The 19101-nt window shown below is 40.7% G+C and overlaps 1 protein-coding gene across 3 annotated transcripts in view; it reads left to right on the top strand.

Annotated features, from left to right (window-relative positions):
- Window positions 1-19101, top strand: part of SEMA4G (semaphorin 4G) — a 189467-nt gene that overhangs the window by 23848 nt on the left and 146518 nt on the right. For all 3 annotated transcript variants that reach the window (XM_075841054.1, XM_075841055.1, XM_075841056.1), the window contains one exon: window positions 12315-12513. In XM_075841054.1, coding sequence (XP_075697169.1) covers window positions 12396-12513 — 118 coding nt within the window. In that variant the 5' untranslated portion in view covers window positions 12315-12395. The remainder of the gene's footprint in view (window positions 1-12314; window positions 12514-19101) is intronic.

Here is a 19101-nt window from a genome sequence, read left to right as displayed (position 1 = left end):
TTAGGACTTCATGGGGTTTTCCAAATTAGGCGTTTATACATTCAGACAGCCTTGCTATACGAGCACCGGTCATCTACATACAATAATACTACTGTAAAGCCTGTATCCATACATAAAAAGTTAGTGCAGTTTATTATGTTTTTGTATTATGTCAGGAAAGTTCAGTGAGATTGTACTATAACATTACCATATTTTAGATTTACAACATTCATAACTTAATAAAGTTATCCACCTAAATTTAAGGACTGACCTACCCGGACTACCACAATGTCGCTATTCCCATCTCTGCAGTCAGTACAGTGGTTGCTACGACGCACTGATTCGCAACGTACAGCCTTTTAAGTGGAGAAAAGTTGCTCGGCCGTGATCACCTAGCAACCAATCTGTCTCAGATTATTCTGCTCTTCAGGTCAAGGCAGACTTGGCACCAGGATCAGACTGGCCCACCAAAGTACTAGAGAATCCTCCGGTAGGCCCAGGCTCTAACCCAATAATGGGTTCTTTAAAGGTCACGCAGAAGACCACCCAATTTGGAGCAGATTTGGAAGCCAAGCACTTGCCACTAGGTTTTATTTAGAATGATAACCAGTGGATGTACACGTATTCTATAGTGGGGGTGGACCTTTAGAATCATTCCTTCTGATGGGCCCTAGGGATCCTTAATCCGATGCTGCTTGGCACTGAGTTGAGGGCAGAGAAGGGGCAAGGAGGCTTAGTAACGCTCTAAGAGGCTTTTCTCGTTCTGCCATATCTGATTGTTGTAAAAAATAATCTTAATCTTCAGTTGTTCTTACAGTTGTGAAAACTTTATGGTGTATTCGTCACCGACGTAACACTAATTGACCCCTCTTTTCCTTTTTTGCCACCCTATGAAAAGCTTCTCTTAAATGTGACATATCTTGCACCAACATCCCTCCTAACGTATTTTGTTACATACATTTCAGCCCTATACCCTGAGCCTCTTAATTTCTTCCTTGTTGTGAACTCTCATGCCGGAATACTTCATGCTCGAATCCCTTCATCAGTGCATTCCAAAGCTAATCCTCGTCAGTGCAGCCATGTCTATGGGATGGAGATCTGAGGATTGTCATCCCGAAAGTGAGCGAGACAGGGATTGCAGCGCTTCTTTTTACCTTTGCCTGCGCTCACACTTAATGGGGAACTTACAATTTTGTTAGGTTAATATATGGTTCCTGTTATGGCTTTATTATTTTGTGTCCCGTGTGAATATGTAAGTCATATGGGACACTTGGGCTACCTCATCACTGCATGTCACTATCACATCTACTTCGTGTGTCTGGATTTTGTAAAATTACTTTGGAACAAGATTTAGGTACATTCTGGACACTGAAATATTTGAGATCCGTACTACATAGAACAACGGAACTCTTGGTACATATTCAGGTAGGTAGAATACATCTTTATATACTTACATGCTGTAGGCATAAGCTACAAAAAAATCCTGACGAAGCTGGGTACGAAACGTATGTTGGGGTGCTTGACGTTGTATATGCAGTTACTATAACTTATGATGGGTAAGGTTTCTATCTTTGCATGGCATGGTAAAGATATTGGCAATTGGTTACCTTGGCTTTATGTATCTGATTTATTTATTTATTTTTTGTCCCATTTGATGTATATTTCATAGGTAACATATGATATGTAGTGAATGTGATACATTTTTTTGTGCATTATGTGTTTTTAAAAATAGTTTGTACAACTATCTGTTGAAATTTAGCATTTAGGAAAGATTTTTCCGTTTATTATCTAGCACGGGGTTCTCGTGCTGAGATTATAATTTAGTGGAATGACCTTTTATAATTGTGGTATTCTTCTTTTTGGTTTAATAAACTATAAAATGGTCTACAACAAATTGCGAAACCACTGTGTGCGATCATTTTTGGTTCACACATGTAGGTCCTGTCCAGATAATCAATCATTATTTTTGCCATTATTTTGACTAATAATATTCTTAGTAATTTTATAATGGGATTTCTTTTAAAGTTTTGTGTAACTTCTATTTTTAATCTTTCTTCTCATTTTTGAAAAGATGTAACGGGAAATTTAATTAAAATGTGTCCAGTCTATGTTCTTAAGACAGAAATTTACTTTACTTAAACACTTCCAGTAAGTATAGTCACAAGACTGGAAATACTGACATAGCTTTTATAAATTAGATTCTCTCCATCAGTATGTTGGCTTATTAATAAAGAGCTAAAATATTCTCTAAGGGTAAGTTCTCTAGTTTTTGTTGGCGGATTAAAAGGCTTTAATTTATTAACGAATTAAAGCCGGGTGTGGATGTGTGGACAGTTATTGATTGCCTAGTGTTAATGCTTTTTATATGGTAGGATCCCACAACTTGGTGATCATGAACACAATCGTATTTCAGCTCTGTGCAACTTCCATGCCGTAATACGGCACTAATAGAAGTCTATGGTCCCTTACAAAACCTCTGTATTCCTCCTATTTCATATTTCAGTTTCATCGGATGAATTGCTGATTTTGTTTTACTTTGCAGAGTCTCTTTCTCCTTATCGGTTTCCATCTAGTGTTTGGACAGCCTCTATGTAGTGCTATATATGTTAATGGAATCTGTTTTTCTCTATGGCTTTTCTTGTGATGAATGGCCTAGAACAGACGTGGGTTATTAAGCATGAACTGGAAAGTGTTCAGGATCAGAGCCGAGGTTTAAAACAAACCATTACGGGCAAAGTTGTGGCACTGCGCAGTGTGTCTCTCCTCCTTATTACCGCTACCAGATAAGTGCCAGAAAGTTACACCTATGTACAGTCCACTCTTATGTCTACAGAGACCTCTGCGAGCCGTCATGCTTTCCTTACAGTATAAGGGTTTCTTATTCTCCTGCTATTTTTTAATGATAAAGCAAATAAGCAGTTTATGAAGAAAGGAAGGACATTCGGCTTAGATGTTTTCTTGGTCTTCATAGAAGTAGAGCCTAAAGGTGCCCATACACACTAGACAAAGTTCTCCGAACGCCCCAATTTCAACAGGACCGAATGACTAATGTGTATGAATTATGGGTGTGTCCCGACTTTACCCAACTCCAGATGTTGATGGAAAGAAGGATCTGACATCCTGGATTTTAACATGCCGATCCTTTGTTCCTGCAGAAGATAATCCACTGCCAGAGGTGTCTGGTAGCTGCTTATTCTCCGCTCCCGATTGGAAAAAAAAAATTACAGAAAATGGACGCTCGGCTGATCAGCTATATAAAGTGTATGGACACTTCGACTCCACTTAGAACCTAAAGAGCCTTAAAAACGAAGATCTGATGAGTTGTTTGGTGGGATCCTGGTTCCTGAGAGCTGAACGCCTGATATGTCCTTGCGTCTGTGGTATGGTCAGTTGTGATTTTCTTTCCCTGACTAGCAGGCTGTCAATCACTGAGTAGGACCGCCCACTTGGCTCCTAAACCCAGAATGAGTAGAGGTTTAAGTGAATAAAGTGCAAGTTATACTGAATCTTTTGCGACAAAACATTTTGTTTATCATTTTTATACACACAACTTTTGACACTATTATTTTTTTCAAACTTTAAACCTAAAACTGCTGAGAAAAAAAAAAATAAATTATGCTTTTTTCCATTTTTAGCTTAGTATTTTCTGGTAATATAGTGTTGCCCTAAAAAAAACTCTCTTATTCGTCATTGTCTATCGTAAATTTATTTATTTAATTTTAGTTTGTTTTTTTTACATTATATTTTTCTGCTGTAATTGGGGCTGCACAGCAGCCCCAGTTACAGGGGAAGTCAGCTCTGCTATAGTGACTGTTGTCCTTATTAGGCTTCATTAACATCTGCGCTAGGGCTCCGTTCCGACGTTCCGTCTGAGCTTTCCGTCAGAACGGGGCCCTGACATACACAAACGGAAACCGTAGGTCAACTACGCTAGTGATTCCGTCAAAACGACGGAACCCTTGCACAACGAAGACATACAGAAACCATTGGCATCGGATCCGTCACCATTGAAATCAATGGTGATGGAAACGGAAACCTTCCGTTTGTGTCAGTTAGGGTCTCATTCCGTCGGAACGGGATCCTGGCAAAGATCTGAACAAAGCCTTAGGGCTGTGCTGGGTCTGATTTAGACCCAGCAGCATCGTCCTACTGCCAGCATCCTGGCGATCATGTGACCAGGCACGTGACTCCTGGGACCAGAGTCGGACTGGCCCACCAAAGTATCAGATGATCCTCCGGTGGGGCCCAGATTGACCCAAAATTGGGTCCCAAAAGGTCTAGCAGAGGTCAACCTTATTTGGAGCTGACTTGGTAGCCAAGCACTTGCCACTAGTCTATTTCTTATGGGTGATTCACAAATAACTTATTAACGATATGCCCTATGTGTACAATGATGACAACAATTTGCACGTATTCTGTAGAGATGGTGGGTGGACCCTCAGAATCATTCCCTCTGGTGGGCCCAAGGAACCCCAGCCAGACGCTGAGTGGGACTAACAGAGGCAGCGGCCTGCTGCTACCTATATTCTAAACACCGCTCTACAGGGTCCCTGGCAGTCTGACAGCCAAGCACCCGACATTCGGCGGCCCAATCGCCTAAACCCGTGCTTTATATAAACATTGGGCGGTCCTCAACCAGTTTGTACAGCTTTCTATATGAAAATACTGAATCAAATCCTATATACAGCTGAGGGCCTGTGTGACTATATTCAAACATGTCTCTGTAGGGTGTGTGTGTGTGTAAGGGCCTGTTCACATCAGCGTTGCTCTTCCATTCATGGGTTCCGTTACAGCTTTTTGTCGGGGGAACCCATGAACGGAAAGGCAAACTGAAACCAACGCTTCCGTTTGCACTATCATTGATTTCAATGGTAATTCTTCCGTTGCGAATGGGTTCCGTTTCAAATTAGCAGAAACAATAGCGTAGTTGACTACTGACATCTTATGAAATGGAAACCATTTGCAACGGAAGCATTACAATTGAAATCAATGGTAATGCAAACGGAAGCTTTAACGCCGCTGATGTGAACGCAGCCTAATGCCGTTATTGACGCGTTTTTTTTTTTAAATTGTATCCGAAAAAGTTCTTCCTTTTTTTTTATTTTTATAAATGCTACAGTAAGATTAAAGCCTTCCTAATTCTTCTGCTTGCATATTATACCGTTAGCTTTGCAGTAATGGTTCTCTTGGCTCTGAAAGGCTTACTGGTGTGTCAGCTGGAGACTGCAAGCTCATTAGAAGCGAGTCTACTGCATACAACCACACGCCGCTCGGCTTTGTAGTACAGTACGTTGAATATTGATGCATTGGTTACAAAGTCACAGACCTATACAGAATGGACATGATGTCCTGTGTTACCTCTTACCCCAGCGATGTTTGGATTCCAGGTTGCAAAACGTTTGAGTACATGTTTCCATTGTTGTAGCTGTCTGCGGGTTGGAAAATATAATGTTATAATCTGTTTTTATAAACCCAGGAAAATAAGCCATTACTATAGACTCTCTATTGTCTGTATGTAAAATAATATCCTGTTCTCGTAAATGCCTGCCGGCAATTAGCGCGTCTTGTGCAATAAATACGGAGATTTTTCCAGATGATAAACTGTGTTATATAAACGCAATGTTGTACGGGTATATGGTGTCTCCCAGCTCTGCAGTACATGCTACATAATGAAGAAGGGGGGAGGTATAAGGGAACGTGTGTATGGGCAGACAGCAGGCCAGCGCATATAGACCGGGCATCGCTAAGTACCAGAGGCTGCATACTGTTACCATGGCAACCTTCATCCTATGGGTGACATCAGCGCGGTTCTATTTTTAGCAATTTTGCACACCCGTCACTTTCTCTTCTGAGATTGCCGGCCCTCAAGTTGTCATTAATACATAGTAAAAATAAAATTTCTGTTTTTAGTTATATTTGCTGAAATTAAAATCGCTTTATCACAGCAGCAGAATGACTCCGAGATCTGTATCTTTAAATATACGTTGCAGTACGCTGGGGCCGTATGTTGAGCGTTGAATAATGTAAAAACTGTGATCTTCATATACAAGTGTTATGGGAAAAGTAAGTCTGTTGTACAATCATTGTGCGTCCTCGCTCCAGTTGTCATGTACAGAATTATTACCGGAAATTCTCCGCTTCCATCTTTTTCTATCTTCACCTCCATTTTCTATTTTTGCCTTCATTCTTTCATTCTCTATTTTTCTTTTCTTCTTTTCTTTTCTCTTTCTCTCGCTCTTTCTTTTCGGTCTTTTACGTTTCATAAGTTAATAATGTATTTAAAGCATGTGGTATCTGTCGTCCGACAAATAGAGCACTACATCATGCCCTTAATTATAAAAGGAAGGAAGCCATGACGCAGGTCTGATCAGAGACTTCTGCACGTTTATTTGAATGGTTGCCATGTAATGTTACATAACGTTGCAGGGAAAATGAGTGGGCAGTTGCATCTTTACCCAGATAGAGAAGACGGACCCATGGCTGGCTGCTGAGCTGGCAAAAATTGTAATAAAGAGTTTTCTTAGCCCCTTTAATAGGCTGTATGCTCAATGATAAAAAAGAAAAAAATACCGAGCCCGTTCACCGTGCGCTACAGTAGGGCTTCTCAGTTTTTACTGGGGCCTCACCATCCGTGATTTGGCATGCCTTTTTTTATGCCGCAAACCAAATTGGATCCAGGAGAGCAGACCTATAAGACCTGCCTTTATGTATTTCTTCTATTGAGGTTTCGCTCCTGGTTTTTGTCTTAAAAAATACATGTAAAATCTGCAGCAAATCTGCACAATGTGAACGGGCCCTAAAATTAGCACCAAAAGAGTAAATTATTTTCCTAAACCAGAAATGGCTGCAGCCAAATAACGATCTAAGTAGCTTATATTCTGTGAAAATTGCCTCACCAACACTGGGGGCGCCCCACCGTTTAGAAGAACTGATCTACAGGGGTCTATTAAAGATGATAATTGAGGGTGATTTTAGTGTCATGCTTTTATATAAAGCAATTGCATTACAGATCAGCACTGATCATTGGCGCTCCTAGTATGACTTCTTGTGATCACCTTGTTTCTGGGTCACCTGCAATATGAAGTGTCCCGAAACTGGAGTATCCCATTGAATAAATAAAGTGTGTCCTTCTAGGATCAGCGGGTACTTCTTGCCTCGTGTTTCCTATGTGCATAGCTCTGTCTAACACCACTGTTCTAATGAGTTGTCTCCTCCTTCACGCTGTGTAGACTTCTGCACATCCCGCGTTATTAACATAGTGTGAGTCATGTGTGAAAAGCTGCGATCTACGTGTTACACTAATCTGAGAATTACATATTAGGGATGTTCCCAGGAAATATCCTGATGTGAAGGCCAGGAAAACGTGCAATAATTCGAAAGCACAAAGTCTATTGACTGCGCAACACGGATAAAACCGTAGAAATACAAGATCTCCCAAGTCATGCAGTGCTTGCTTTAGGAATGAAATACGACCTCATGATGAAATGTCACTGCTGAAATCTTAACCTTAATATACAGTTTACGCCCTGTTCCCATAACGTTTTTGACCTCCATTTTATATATACGCCAGGCAAAGCTCCTGACGTATATGTTAAACGGAGGATGTGACTCTGCCATTCACCACCCATAGGTTATAATGGCATCCTTTTAACGTATGCACCATGCAAAGTTCATGACTTACACATTAAGTTTACCTGTGACATGCGATACAGTGGCATCCGTCACCCATAGGCTCCCGTGTTAAAAAAATAAATAAAAATGTATACCAGTTGTGTGGAATAGCGTAGTCCTGCTATTCCATTCTTGTTTTGCGGTATACCGGTCCAACAAAGTTCAAAAGGAAACTTTTTGGCCTCTGTCGGGCTAATGTTACCGTGTGGACATGTTTAGCTTGTACCTCAAGAGCTTTCCTGGCGCTAAACGTAAGGAAAAAACATGGTCTTATTGATACAGTTAATATATAACCGATTATAACTGCTAATCCAGCGCCTATATGAAGAAATATCTACCTCCTAGAGATTATATCATGCAGGGTTTCAACAAAGGCCCGATTAAAGAATATAACATTGATGGTTAGGATCTAGGAAGTCTACAGTCACACCATCTGATTTACACACATGACACACTTTTATCTACCAAAGCTGATTAAGGTTCACAGCTGTGGTATTGCATGTGCCCAATAAAGTGAATGGGCGGCCATATAATACTTTGCTGCTCCGATTTCTCCAGAGCGGAATCCATCTTTTTGCTAAAAGTCTGTATGGAAAGGGGATCTTCTCATTGGACAACCCTTAGAAAGTTTGTTTCATGTTTCAGAAAGTGATATGATATCATTGACGTATAAATAGGACAGCCCGTTTTTCACCAATGAGAAAACTGGGATCGGAGGTTGGGTTTTTACCTGTCTGATTCTATGTTCCCCCTAGTTAAGTAGCGGCCAGGCAGCTGCTTATCACCCTCCACCGAAATCTTCTGTCTATGGCCAGCAGTGTATACCTTTGGACGCTGAAGGCTGTTTTTACTTGTGGCTTCGCGTCCAATGCATCCATTTCACGGCTCATAGGGGGTGCTATAATGTTTCTTTACTGAGCACCGCAACTAGTTTGTCTATGACCACTTTTAGTTGGCTTTGTCATTGTAATGTTTGCATAATTTAGGCTTCATCCGCCAGTAATGTATATATGATACTTTGTGGAAAAACTATTTTTCTATATTTAGACATTTCTGAGCCGATCATTATGTCTATACAAATTTCTTTCATATGTCGTTTTTATATAACCATATAATTACAGCAGCAATGAAAGCCCTATCCATTGAGGCAAATTGATATACTCGGTAGCGGTGCTCAAGATGAAATAATACGTGTGGTGTATTAATAAGTAATATGGTAATGGTACGCTGGAGAGCTTGTCCGCAGTATACTAAATACATATTGCTTTGCAGAAAGCTACCTGCCTGGGCAAACACTGGCCTTCTTTCATTATGCTATGAGTTAGTAAAGTAATGCTTACTCATTATTATGCAAGTTTTATTACATGTGAATATGTGAATAAGCTTTATTAAAAGTACAGCCATTTACTTTGTCATATAACTTATTCTAGATTTACCAACATTTTAATAAGTTTGTGACTATGTGCTAACTATATTGTTGTTATACGGCTGTGCGACAACTTTAATCATATGATATTTCTTAGCAGCCTCAATCAAATAACATCCCGCTCCATAGGCTTGCATTGGGTCCCAACTGAGTTGATGTAAATCTAAACTTCATGAAATTCATATCATGCAACTCATTGGACCCTCCTGTTCTAGGCCTCATAAAGACCAGGTCAGACTAGCCCACCAGAGTACCAATATATACTCTGGTGGGACCCTGAAGGGTCCAGCAGAGCACAACCCCTTTTGAAGCTGATTTTGAGCGTACCATTGCTGGGGCCAGTTTTTGTTCATTTACCTCTTAGACTGTATTATAAATCCTATGTGTGCAATGATAACGGCATGCTTTAGGATACAATTATAAGTGGACATTTTGTATATATGGCAGGTTGACTCGCCAGTGAAAATAATTCTTAGGACCTAAGATACCCCAGCATCCAGTACTGTGTATAACGACCATTTAATTAATGGTAATAACTTATTTGGGGAAAGAAACTGAGAAGCTGTCAGACTTATTTAGCTGTGTATTAAGGGGTTGCCACAATAAAGAGTCACTGGTTCGTACCTGTCAATCACCACCTCCGATGCTGCTCAGAATGGGAGACTATTAATGACAATATATGCCTTTAGGGAGGTTCCCGAAAAAACGCCACCTACGATCAGTTCAAAAGACCGCCCATGAGCCACAATATGAGAAGGAATCAAACCTAACAACCCCTTTTAAGGTTCTAACTATATGTATGGTTGAATAATATCGCTACCCATTTTACACACATAATGTATCTCCTAGCATATAAAAAGTGGTGACATGGCAATCTTAAGCAGATGGTTGCCCTCGACAGAAGTAGTTAATAGATTAATTCAGAGCAGAAAAATATGAAACTTGATATATCTCCATTAAATTGATGCTTGACATTTTCCTAGTAAAGATCGCTGAGCAGTTGATTATGGCTTGTAGAAAATACCCCTAGAATACAGATTTAGCAAAATCTGCTAAAACGGTGAAGTCACAGTATAATGTATAATTCATACATTGCGTTAATTTATGACGCTTTTGTATTCCCATTAAAGCGACCCTCCGGTCGAATGTGATGGGGTATATGGAGTAATATTACCAAGGGCCTTCCAGTTGTTCCCCCCTCTGCTATGGATCCGCCCTTTTTAGGGTCCCCTGTATTGTCTCAAAATGGCCACAGAGCTTCATAGACTGAGTCTAAGACACTCCCTCTGTTCCCGGATTGGACAGAACTGCTCATGTGAGCAGCTCTGGCCAATCCGAGAACATTGGAAGTGTCTCAGACTCGTAGTCTAAGAAACGCTTCAGGCTTTTGGGACCGCACAGAGGGAACCCTAAAACGGCAGATTCACGGCAGAGGGTCACAACTTGAGGGCATCAGATATTACTCCAACTACACCATCATATTTAAATTGTTGTCCAGGGACCGGAGGGGTGCTTTTATTTAATACACCTAAATATTCTTATTTATAGATGCTCTAAACTGGGAAACCAATGGTTTTCCTTGGGCTGTCATGTAAGACTGGGGTCCTAGACAGCAAATGACCGTTTTCTTAAATGTCACATGCTGTGGCGCAGGAAGGGGTTTCTACATATCGGACTTTTTCCATAACATGACCCTGACTGTCGGATCAAAAACCATCTTGCTGCATTGTCCTCTAATATTAATGTTTACACCTCAATGGAGAGGACATAGAAATAAAGGAGTTGTATTCTCAAGGATGACGACAATGTATCACCTTAAAAGGGAGGACTGTATTTCTTAACCACCATGCATTTCGACACATGCCCAATCCTCTGGTGGAATTTATAATAATGTAAATAATCAACTGGATAAAAATTGCGGGCAAAATCCTGCTAAAACTTCTATCAGATTTGCATAAATCTTATTATCCTATCATTCATGTCTGGGGCCACGTAAAGTAATTGCGGTACTGATTTTAGGTCCGTGTCCATTACAATTTCTTGAAGACCTGGACTAGCCCCTAATGGGTTTGGCAATATTGCATGAATCGAAGATACAAGCCCTTTGTGTAACTATAGACTTGTTCAGGAGAATCTGGAAGTTAGGCCGTGCTCCCATACATAGTATAGAAGCACGGCCCGTGAAAAACCAAAAGTAGGACATTCTCCATAATTTACGGCATGGACACCCTTCTGTAGCGATTCGGAAAGCTGTCCGCGGCCAATAGTACCGGGCGGGTCTGTAATTGCGGACCGTATTGGATCATGTTGTAACCATAGATCCTTAGATTATTGCTATAAGCTCTAGTTATTGGTCGTACACTTCCAGTTATCTGAGCTTGTATAGCTAGCTTTTTTGTATATTAACCCTAGAGGCAATTTCTTCTTGCTACACAATGTCTGTCTCGGGCACATATCTCTTCTGTTGATAATCATTTTGCTTGTGTTTCATCATGAAGGAGAATAAATCTTGCGGAGTCTAAGCTTCTTCCCTTGTACCGGACTGGGTGGTCACTCAGGTATAAAATGGTTCTCTCACTCAAATGGTGGTCACTCAGGCATAAAGTCATGTAGTTACCAGGCAACATATACTAAAGAGGGTTGCTCAAAGAGAAATATAGATTCTACAAAGGTGTGTAGTGCTAATGATACTATTTGTATGGAATTACTGTAGTGGTGTTGGTTTTTTGGCCTGTAGCTCGGTAGTAATATCAACTTTATTTCCAGTCTTACCGGCATTATTCTTGCGCAGTCTTCTCAAGATTTCTGGTACTTGAGTGAGAGAACATAAAACAGTTCTGTGTAGCATGAAGGTGCAGTCCCTTGTGCAGCAGATGTAACGTCCTATAACCATACACCCTCTGAAATGGTGTTCACTCAGCAACTACAAGACTTTCTCTAAGCAACATACACTGTGTGGGGTTGCACAAAAAAAATATACATTCTGAAAAAAACGTGCACTACTGATATAATGTACTAGTAATATTTTATTTATGTTCAGTCCTACTATTTTATTAATTAAATAGATTAATTGTTTTTGTTTTTTTTAGATTTTTATTTTAATTTTTTTCATTTTTTTTTACTGGTTATCATAGATATTCAACCCATTTTTAGTCTTTTTCTCTTTTATGTTCGTATTCTAATGAAGAAAACAAGAACGACTAAATGCAGAATAACCTAGATTGCTCTTATCTTTCAGGATGAAATTACCAGCTGTCAGCGGGAACTTCTCAAATCTTTCCAGCTTTGAACATTGAATACAGGGATTTTGTAAGAGAAGATGAAGAAGCGTGCGGCTTGTTACTTTGTGGTATTTTGTGCAATAGCTATTGGATATCTGTCAAAGAGGTCAACTGCAGATTTGGATGCGACTCCCAGGATCACCGTGACGTATAACGGTAACACCATTTTATTAAACTTCTCTTAAGGTGTTTTGAGAATCATTCACCCGGTGTAATTCTGGCCAGCCGGCTGTTGTGCTGATAATAGATGGGACCGAAAGAAGCCCATGTATCAGACACTATTGGTTAATGAGCGATGGCACTTGCTTGAGACAGCATTTTGTGTTTACGGAGAATAAACTATTGCGGTTAATGATGATTAGCATCTTTATGTAGAGGACTCGGGCAGAAAGGAGCCGAGATGATGATACTCTGATGCAAAGAACGCAGATTATTTCCTGAAAGCTTCTACCACCAGGCTAATGACGTTTTAAAGACTTGGCCTCTGCTTCTCCTTGGGGAGATGTGAAATTATTGCTGCTTTTAAATCTATAAGTAGCTTAAAACTTTACGGCGGGTACTATATTTGCTTCTAAAATAGTGTATACTCTAATATAGTATTTTTTAAAGCGTCCGCACAATACATCTATAATAAAAATTGAAGCAACTTTGCAAATCGTATTGAATTAAAAATCTCCCATCGTTTGGTGTATACACCTCCTATGCAGACTTGCGTCACCATGGTACAGTCTACAATCAAATCCTGTTTAGCGTGATCCTGCAGTCAAACTCCCATCTGCCCCATACTTTTTTACTATCATAAATTGGGAGGTTAGCAGGAAGTAGGGGATGGATGGATGGATGGCAATATGACTTCAGGATAAGACTACATAGGGTTTGCTTGTAGTCTGTTACCATGGAGACACAAGTCTGCACAGGAGCTGTAGAGATAAGAGATTATATATTTCTAATTAAGCCTATTTGCAAAGATGCTTAATTTTTCATTTTAGATACATTTGAACTATACAAAATTTGTTGCGAAGGTAGAGGCCTTCCCTTTAATGATTTTCATACAATATGTTGAATGTGTATGAACATTCGCTACAATTTGTTCTTTAAAAAAGTAAAACTACAATAATTAATATATTTAACTTTCTTGAGAAACGACACAAACGCCAATAATACATATTGGGGTATAAAAGTCCTTAAAGGGGTTGTCTAAAACAACCAGTGCTGTACTTGTCCATGGGCTGCGACTGGTATTGCAGCTCAGCCTCATTTTCTTTAAAGGGGTTTTCCCATCTTCTGTGGGCAGTGTCTGGTATTGCAGCTCAGCCTTATTAAAGGGGTTTTCCCATCTTGAACAAGTATGGCATATCCATAGGATATGCCCTAAAAGTCAGATAGTTGCGGGTCCCACCTCTGGTACCCGCATTTATCTCTAGAATGGGGACCCCTAAACCCCGTTCTAGCTTACTCGGCTCTCGCTGGCTCCCAGCCACTTTCTGGTTAGGTTGTCGGGAGTCACGGAAACAGTCGAGCTCACTGAGCTATGCTGTTTCCATAACTCCCATAGAAGTGAATGGGAGTTACAGAAACCGCATAGCATGGCGAGCTACACTGTTTCTGTTGCTACCGAGTTCTGGAAACAGTGTAGCTCGCCCTGCTACGCTGTTTCCGTAACTCCCATTCACTTCTATGGGAGTTACAGAAACCGCGTAGCTCAGCGAGCACTCGGTTGTTTCCATAACTCCCAACCACCTAACCAGGAAGTGGCCGGGAGGCAGTGGAGCCGAGTAAGCTAGAACGGGGTTTAGGGGGCCCCGTTGTAGAGATGGGTGCGGGTCCCAGAGGTGGGACCCGCAACTATCAGACTTTTATGGCATATCCTATGGATATCCATAATTGGCCAAGATGGCAAAACCCCTTTAATAAGGCTGAGCTGCAATACCAGACCCTGCCTACAGAACGGAGTTGGTGCTTTTTAGGGGGGTATAAGCGCATGTGTTTTTTTTTTTTTTTTTTTTTTTTTTTTTAACCACCATCTTTTGTTTTTGTCAAGTTGTGTACATATGTTTCTGCCTAAGGGTATGTTCACTCGCTGAGTCAAAAACCTCTTAAAATACGGACTGGTTTTCAAGGGAAAACAGCCCCTGATTATCAGACTTTTTGAGCAACTCGCGTACTCCGCGGCGTTTTTTACGGCCGTTTGTGGAGCGGTTTTGAATAGTCTATGAAAAAACGTCCCAAGAAGTGTCCTGCACTTCTTTTGATGAGCCGTCATTTTACGTGCCGTATTTTGACAGCGACGCGTAAAATGACAGCTCGTCTGCACCGAACATCGTAAGACCCATTGCAAGCAATGGGCAGATGTTTGCCGACGTATTGGAGCCGTCTTTTCAGGCGTAATTCGAGGCGTAAAACTCCTCCATTACGTCTGTAAAGAGGTCGTGTGCGCATACCCTAAGGGTACACACACTCGTAGCACATTTTCCACAGCGTTTCTGCAGCAAAATCTGCACGTGCTACTTGTGGATTTTGCTATGGATTTTACTACTTCTACATTAAAGGATGTAATCCACAGTTAAAATCTGCAGCATGCTCTGATTTTATGTGTGGAAAATGTTCAGCAGCATATGTATAGCATTTAAAAAAAAAAAAATCTCATACACTTGCCTATAACAGTTGTCTGCTGCAGATTTTCTGACTGCAAATCCGGACGGAAAATCCACTGTGTGTGCAGGGGACCTATATGGCTGTCAACATATACCCTTAAACCCTTTCCCCAAAAGTTGTCACCCAACTTCTGAATAGTGTACCTGCCTAGTTATGCTACAATACAGAAACAAGCAATGTATCCTCTCAGCCCCAAAAACTGGGAGAACCAAGAAACCGCTGAATAGAATTGTCGAATTCAAAGGACAACTGAATGACTTCTATTTACTAATTATTTTTGGATGTTATAGGGGGAATGATCTTTCCTTATGAATAATCTTAATGCAAATCGCCGAACTACCGCTATGGTACTTTCCTATGGCTAAAAATAGAAAATTGCAAATGACCTTGCAACCATTGCAAAAACTCCATGTTGGATTTTTTTGCAACCGTCACGAAGTTGTTTGCTGTTTTGTTTTGCCTTAAGAAACCATGGCAGTCGTTGTAGTCTGGTGATTTTACTGCGAATTTCGTTCAACTGCATGCGGCTCGGTATCTATTATATATTACCTTTTAATGATGTGGCTGCGGGATGTTATTGGCAGTGAATGTTGTATCTTTACAGTAATGAAGGGATGATCTCTTTGTCACCTGCACATATTGCAGCATGGAAAATTCCCCAGAGATCCCCTGACCTTGACTGTATACAAACCATTAGTATCGTTTTAAATATTGCTGTATCTAACCTTTTACTCTTAGCCAAATGCTTTCATCCTCCTGATCGACCATTTTTGCAAACTTTTGAGCACTTTCCAGCTTTTAGTTTTTGGTAAATACTTCTCCAAACTACCTCAAGGCAGAAGTTGCACAGTCTAATTGAAGATGCATCTAGAAGAAAAATCATTATCGTTTTTATTCTTTTTACTATTTCCAGCCAGAATTTACCATTCTGTCTCCGCTTTAGCAGTTTATTATATTAAGGAATGCAACTTAGGCCCAAACGCCTAATGTTCTTTGAAATCTCCCGGTGGAGATTTTTAGCTGTATGCGCTAAACGTAAAACCCTAACTATATACCTACAGTCGCATACATCGCCTATAGGCAAAATAAACATATACCGCACTTACAAGGCTGGCATAGACACATAAATAATTGTCCAATATTATTATTCGGAACCTATTGGGCAGTGCTGCACATTGGCTCCTTAACCCAATAGAACGTAGAAAGTAAGGGACAGATGGATGACTGCAGGATAAGGCTGGGTTCACACAACCTATTTTCAGGCGTAAACGAGGCGTATTATGCCTCGTTTTACGTCTGAAAATAGGGCTACAATACGTCGGCAAACATCTGCCCATTCATTTGAATGGGTTTGCCGACGTACTGTGCCGACGACCTGTCATTTACGTGTCATCGTTTGACAGCTGTCAAACGACGACGCGTAAATTGACTGCCTCAGCAAAGAAGTGCAGGGCACTTATATACATTATATGCAGGACACTTCTTTGCAACGTAATTTGAGCCGTTCTTCATTGAAGTCAATCAAGAGCAGCTCAAGATTACGGGTGTCAAAGACGCCTCGCATAATGCGAGGAGGAGCTTTTACGTCTGAAACGACGCAGCTGTTTTCTCCTGAAAACAGTCTGTCTTTTCAGACGTAAAAGACAGTTCTCGTGTGCACATACCCGAAGGGTATGTGCACACGAGAAGTGCCTTTTACGTCTGAAAAGACAGACTGTTTTCAGGAGAAAACAGCTGCGTCGTTTCAGACGTAAAAGCTCCTCCTCGCATTATGCGAGGCGTCTGTGATGCTCGTAAATCTTGCCGAGGCAGTCAATTTTACGCGTCGTCGTTTGACAGCTGTCAAACGAAGACTCGTAAATGACAGGTCGTCTGCACAGTACGTCGGCAAACCCATTCAAATGAATGGGCAGATGTTTGCCGACGTATTGGAGCCCTATTTTCAGACGTAAAACGAGGCATAATACGCCTCGTTTACGTCTGAAAATAGGTCGTGTGAACCCAGCCTATGTACCATAGAGGCAGCCTATGCTATGGGGCTTGGGGGAGACCGTGCCCAGTCCTGGTTGATCTCATCTTCCTTGTTATTAGGTGGCAATAAACCTGTGCAGTACTAGAGGGGAACTGCATTGATAGCAAAGAATATGGCGGGTTGTTCTACGGGTTCTGGAAAAGGGTTGGAGGGAGAATCAAACCTCAAACTCCTGGCATAACCTGGCGCCATAGTAGGGGGCTCAATTTAATCTTTGATAGGTGGCCCTCCTCTTCTTTGTACGCCACTGATAGTCGCTTTAGCTTTTGCCAGCCAAGGGAGGAAAATGCTATGTGCTGTCTTTATGCTGGAAACTTAATATACCAAAGATAGACTGTAAGATGATAACGCTAAAGGGACAATTACTAATGGAGAAAAAAAAAAGCTTCATGACACTTTTCTCGAACACGTTAGACCGTCATTTGGTAAGAAATTGTCAATCTGAATAAATGCTGAATCTTCTCTATAGCCATCTTTCTATGTAGTGATAGAATTCTATGTGAAACACACAGTTACACAAATGTCTTCTCTCCGGTGATATCAGACTCTTCAGCAGTGTAATTATCCTATAGTATAAAGCTGTCAAGGTGAGTTACAATATTGTGATGACTTTCTCTTGGATGCTTCTGCAGCTTGCTGCCTTCTTGCTATTAACTGCTTTCACTACATCCCCGGTTTTAGAATATATGACGGGTAGGGAGTCTCTAATCTGTACTCTGCATCCGTATGCCGATACGGTTTTAGACAGCAGGGAATATATAGGCTCAAGTAGTTGCAGTGCTGTAGAGAACTATATTAATACATGCACATTTTGATTTGATTTCAATGGTGACGGATCCGGTGCAAATGGTTTCCGTTTGTCTACGTTGCGCATGGGTTCCGTCGCTTTAACGGAATGAATAGTGCAGCCGACTACTGTATTGCTTCTGTCAAAACCACCGAACCCTTGCACAACGGAGACAAATGGAAGTCATTTGCACCGGATCCGTCACCATTGAAATAAAGGGTGATGCAAACGGAAACCTATGGTTTCGGTTTTGTTTCAGTCAGGGTTCCGTTCTGACGGAAAGCTCAGACGAACGCCTGAACGGAGCCCTGACGCAGAAATGAACGAAGCCTAACAAAGCTGCAGGCCTCGTCACAAGAGAGCGTTGTGCACTTATGTGACCAGGACAGGTTTCCAGCCGCTGAATGTAAACAAGATTGTTTACATTCGCTCACTGCAAACAGAGATCTTGAGAACAGTTTGTAGAACTTTTCGTTATACAGTAATTAATATTTATTTACATACATCTGGAAAACCTCTAGAAGAAACTGAACTGTCTGTGTGAAATAAATGTAATCTAAAGAAAGAGGGAAATGTTTTGCAGAGCGCTATTAGTGAGGGAAAAAAATATGCAAAACCCGTGATTGTCAAGAGACTATAATTGTATTTAATAAGTTTCATATGACATTTTCAGTACGGTTTTAGGCCAGGACATGAATTAAAAAAAAAAATCTATGAAATCAAAAAATAAGCTCGTTTTTTTGTTTTTTTTAAATTAAAATGGACATAACATAGTCCATTGCTTCACTCCATGAACATCCAGCAGGAGTGGTATAAAAGATACGTCATCACACCGCTGATTTTATTGCCAGGAGCCTAAACAAACGTGGTTGAAGATCTTCCCGTCTCTATGAATGTGATGTGACATCTCTCTCAGGCATAATACAGACTGGTGCCAAACGGCTGATCACTTGTAATCCATCCATGAGAATGTAACCGGTCAGTAACCGGAGTCACATACTAAGGTTCTACTTGCAGAGCTGATATAATAAATGTATATGATCTTACGCATTGTTATTGTAGCAGTTGCTGATTTTGCCACCTAGAAATATACAAAGATGTTAGCTATGGTGATGTCTGCCATGTGATGTCATTATATAGTACATTGTGGCCTATAATCACAGCCCCATAGTCACAGGATTGTCTTTAAGGGAATATATCACTTATTTTTCTTTCTTTTTTCCCTAATTAAAACCAGATAGTGAAACTTCTATTCTGTTTTTATTTGTAG

The sequence above is a fragment of the Rhinoderma darwinii genome, chromosome 11, assembly GCF_050947455.1.
Source record: "Rhinoderma darwinii isolate aRhiDar2 chromosome 11, aRhiDar2.hap1, whole genome shotgun sequence".
Taxonomy (NCBI): Eukaryota; Metazoa; Chordata; class Amphibia; order Anura; family Rhinodermatidae; genus Rhinoderma; species Rhinoderma darwinii.
This window is presented reverse-complemented; position numbering and strand designations above follow the sequence as displayed.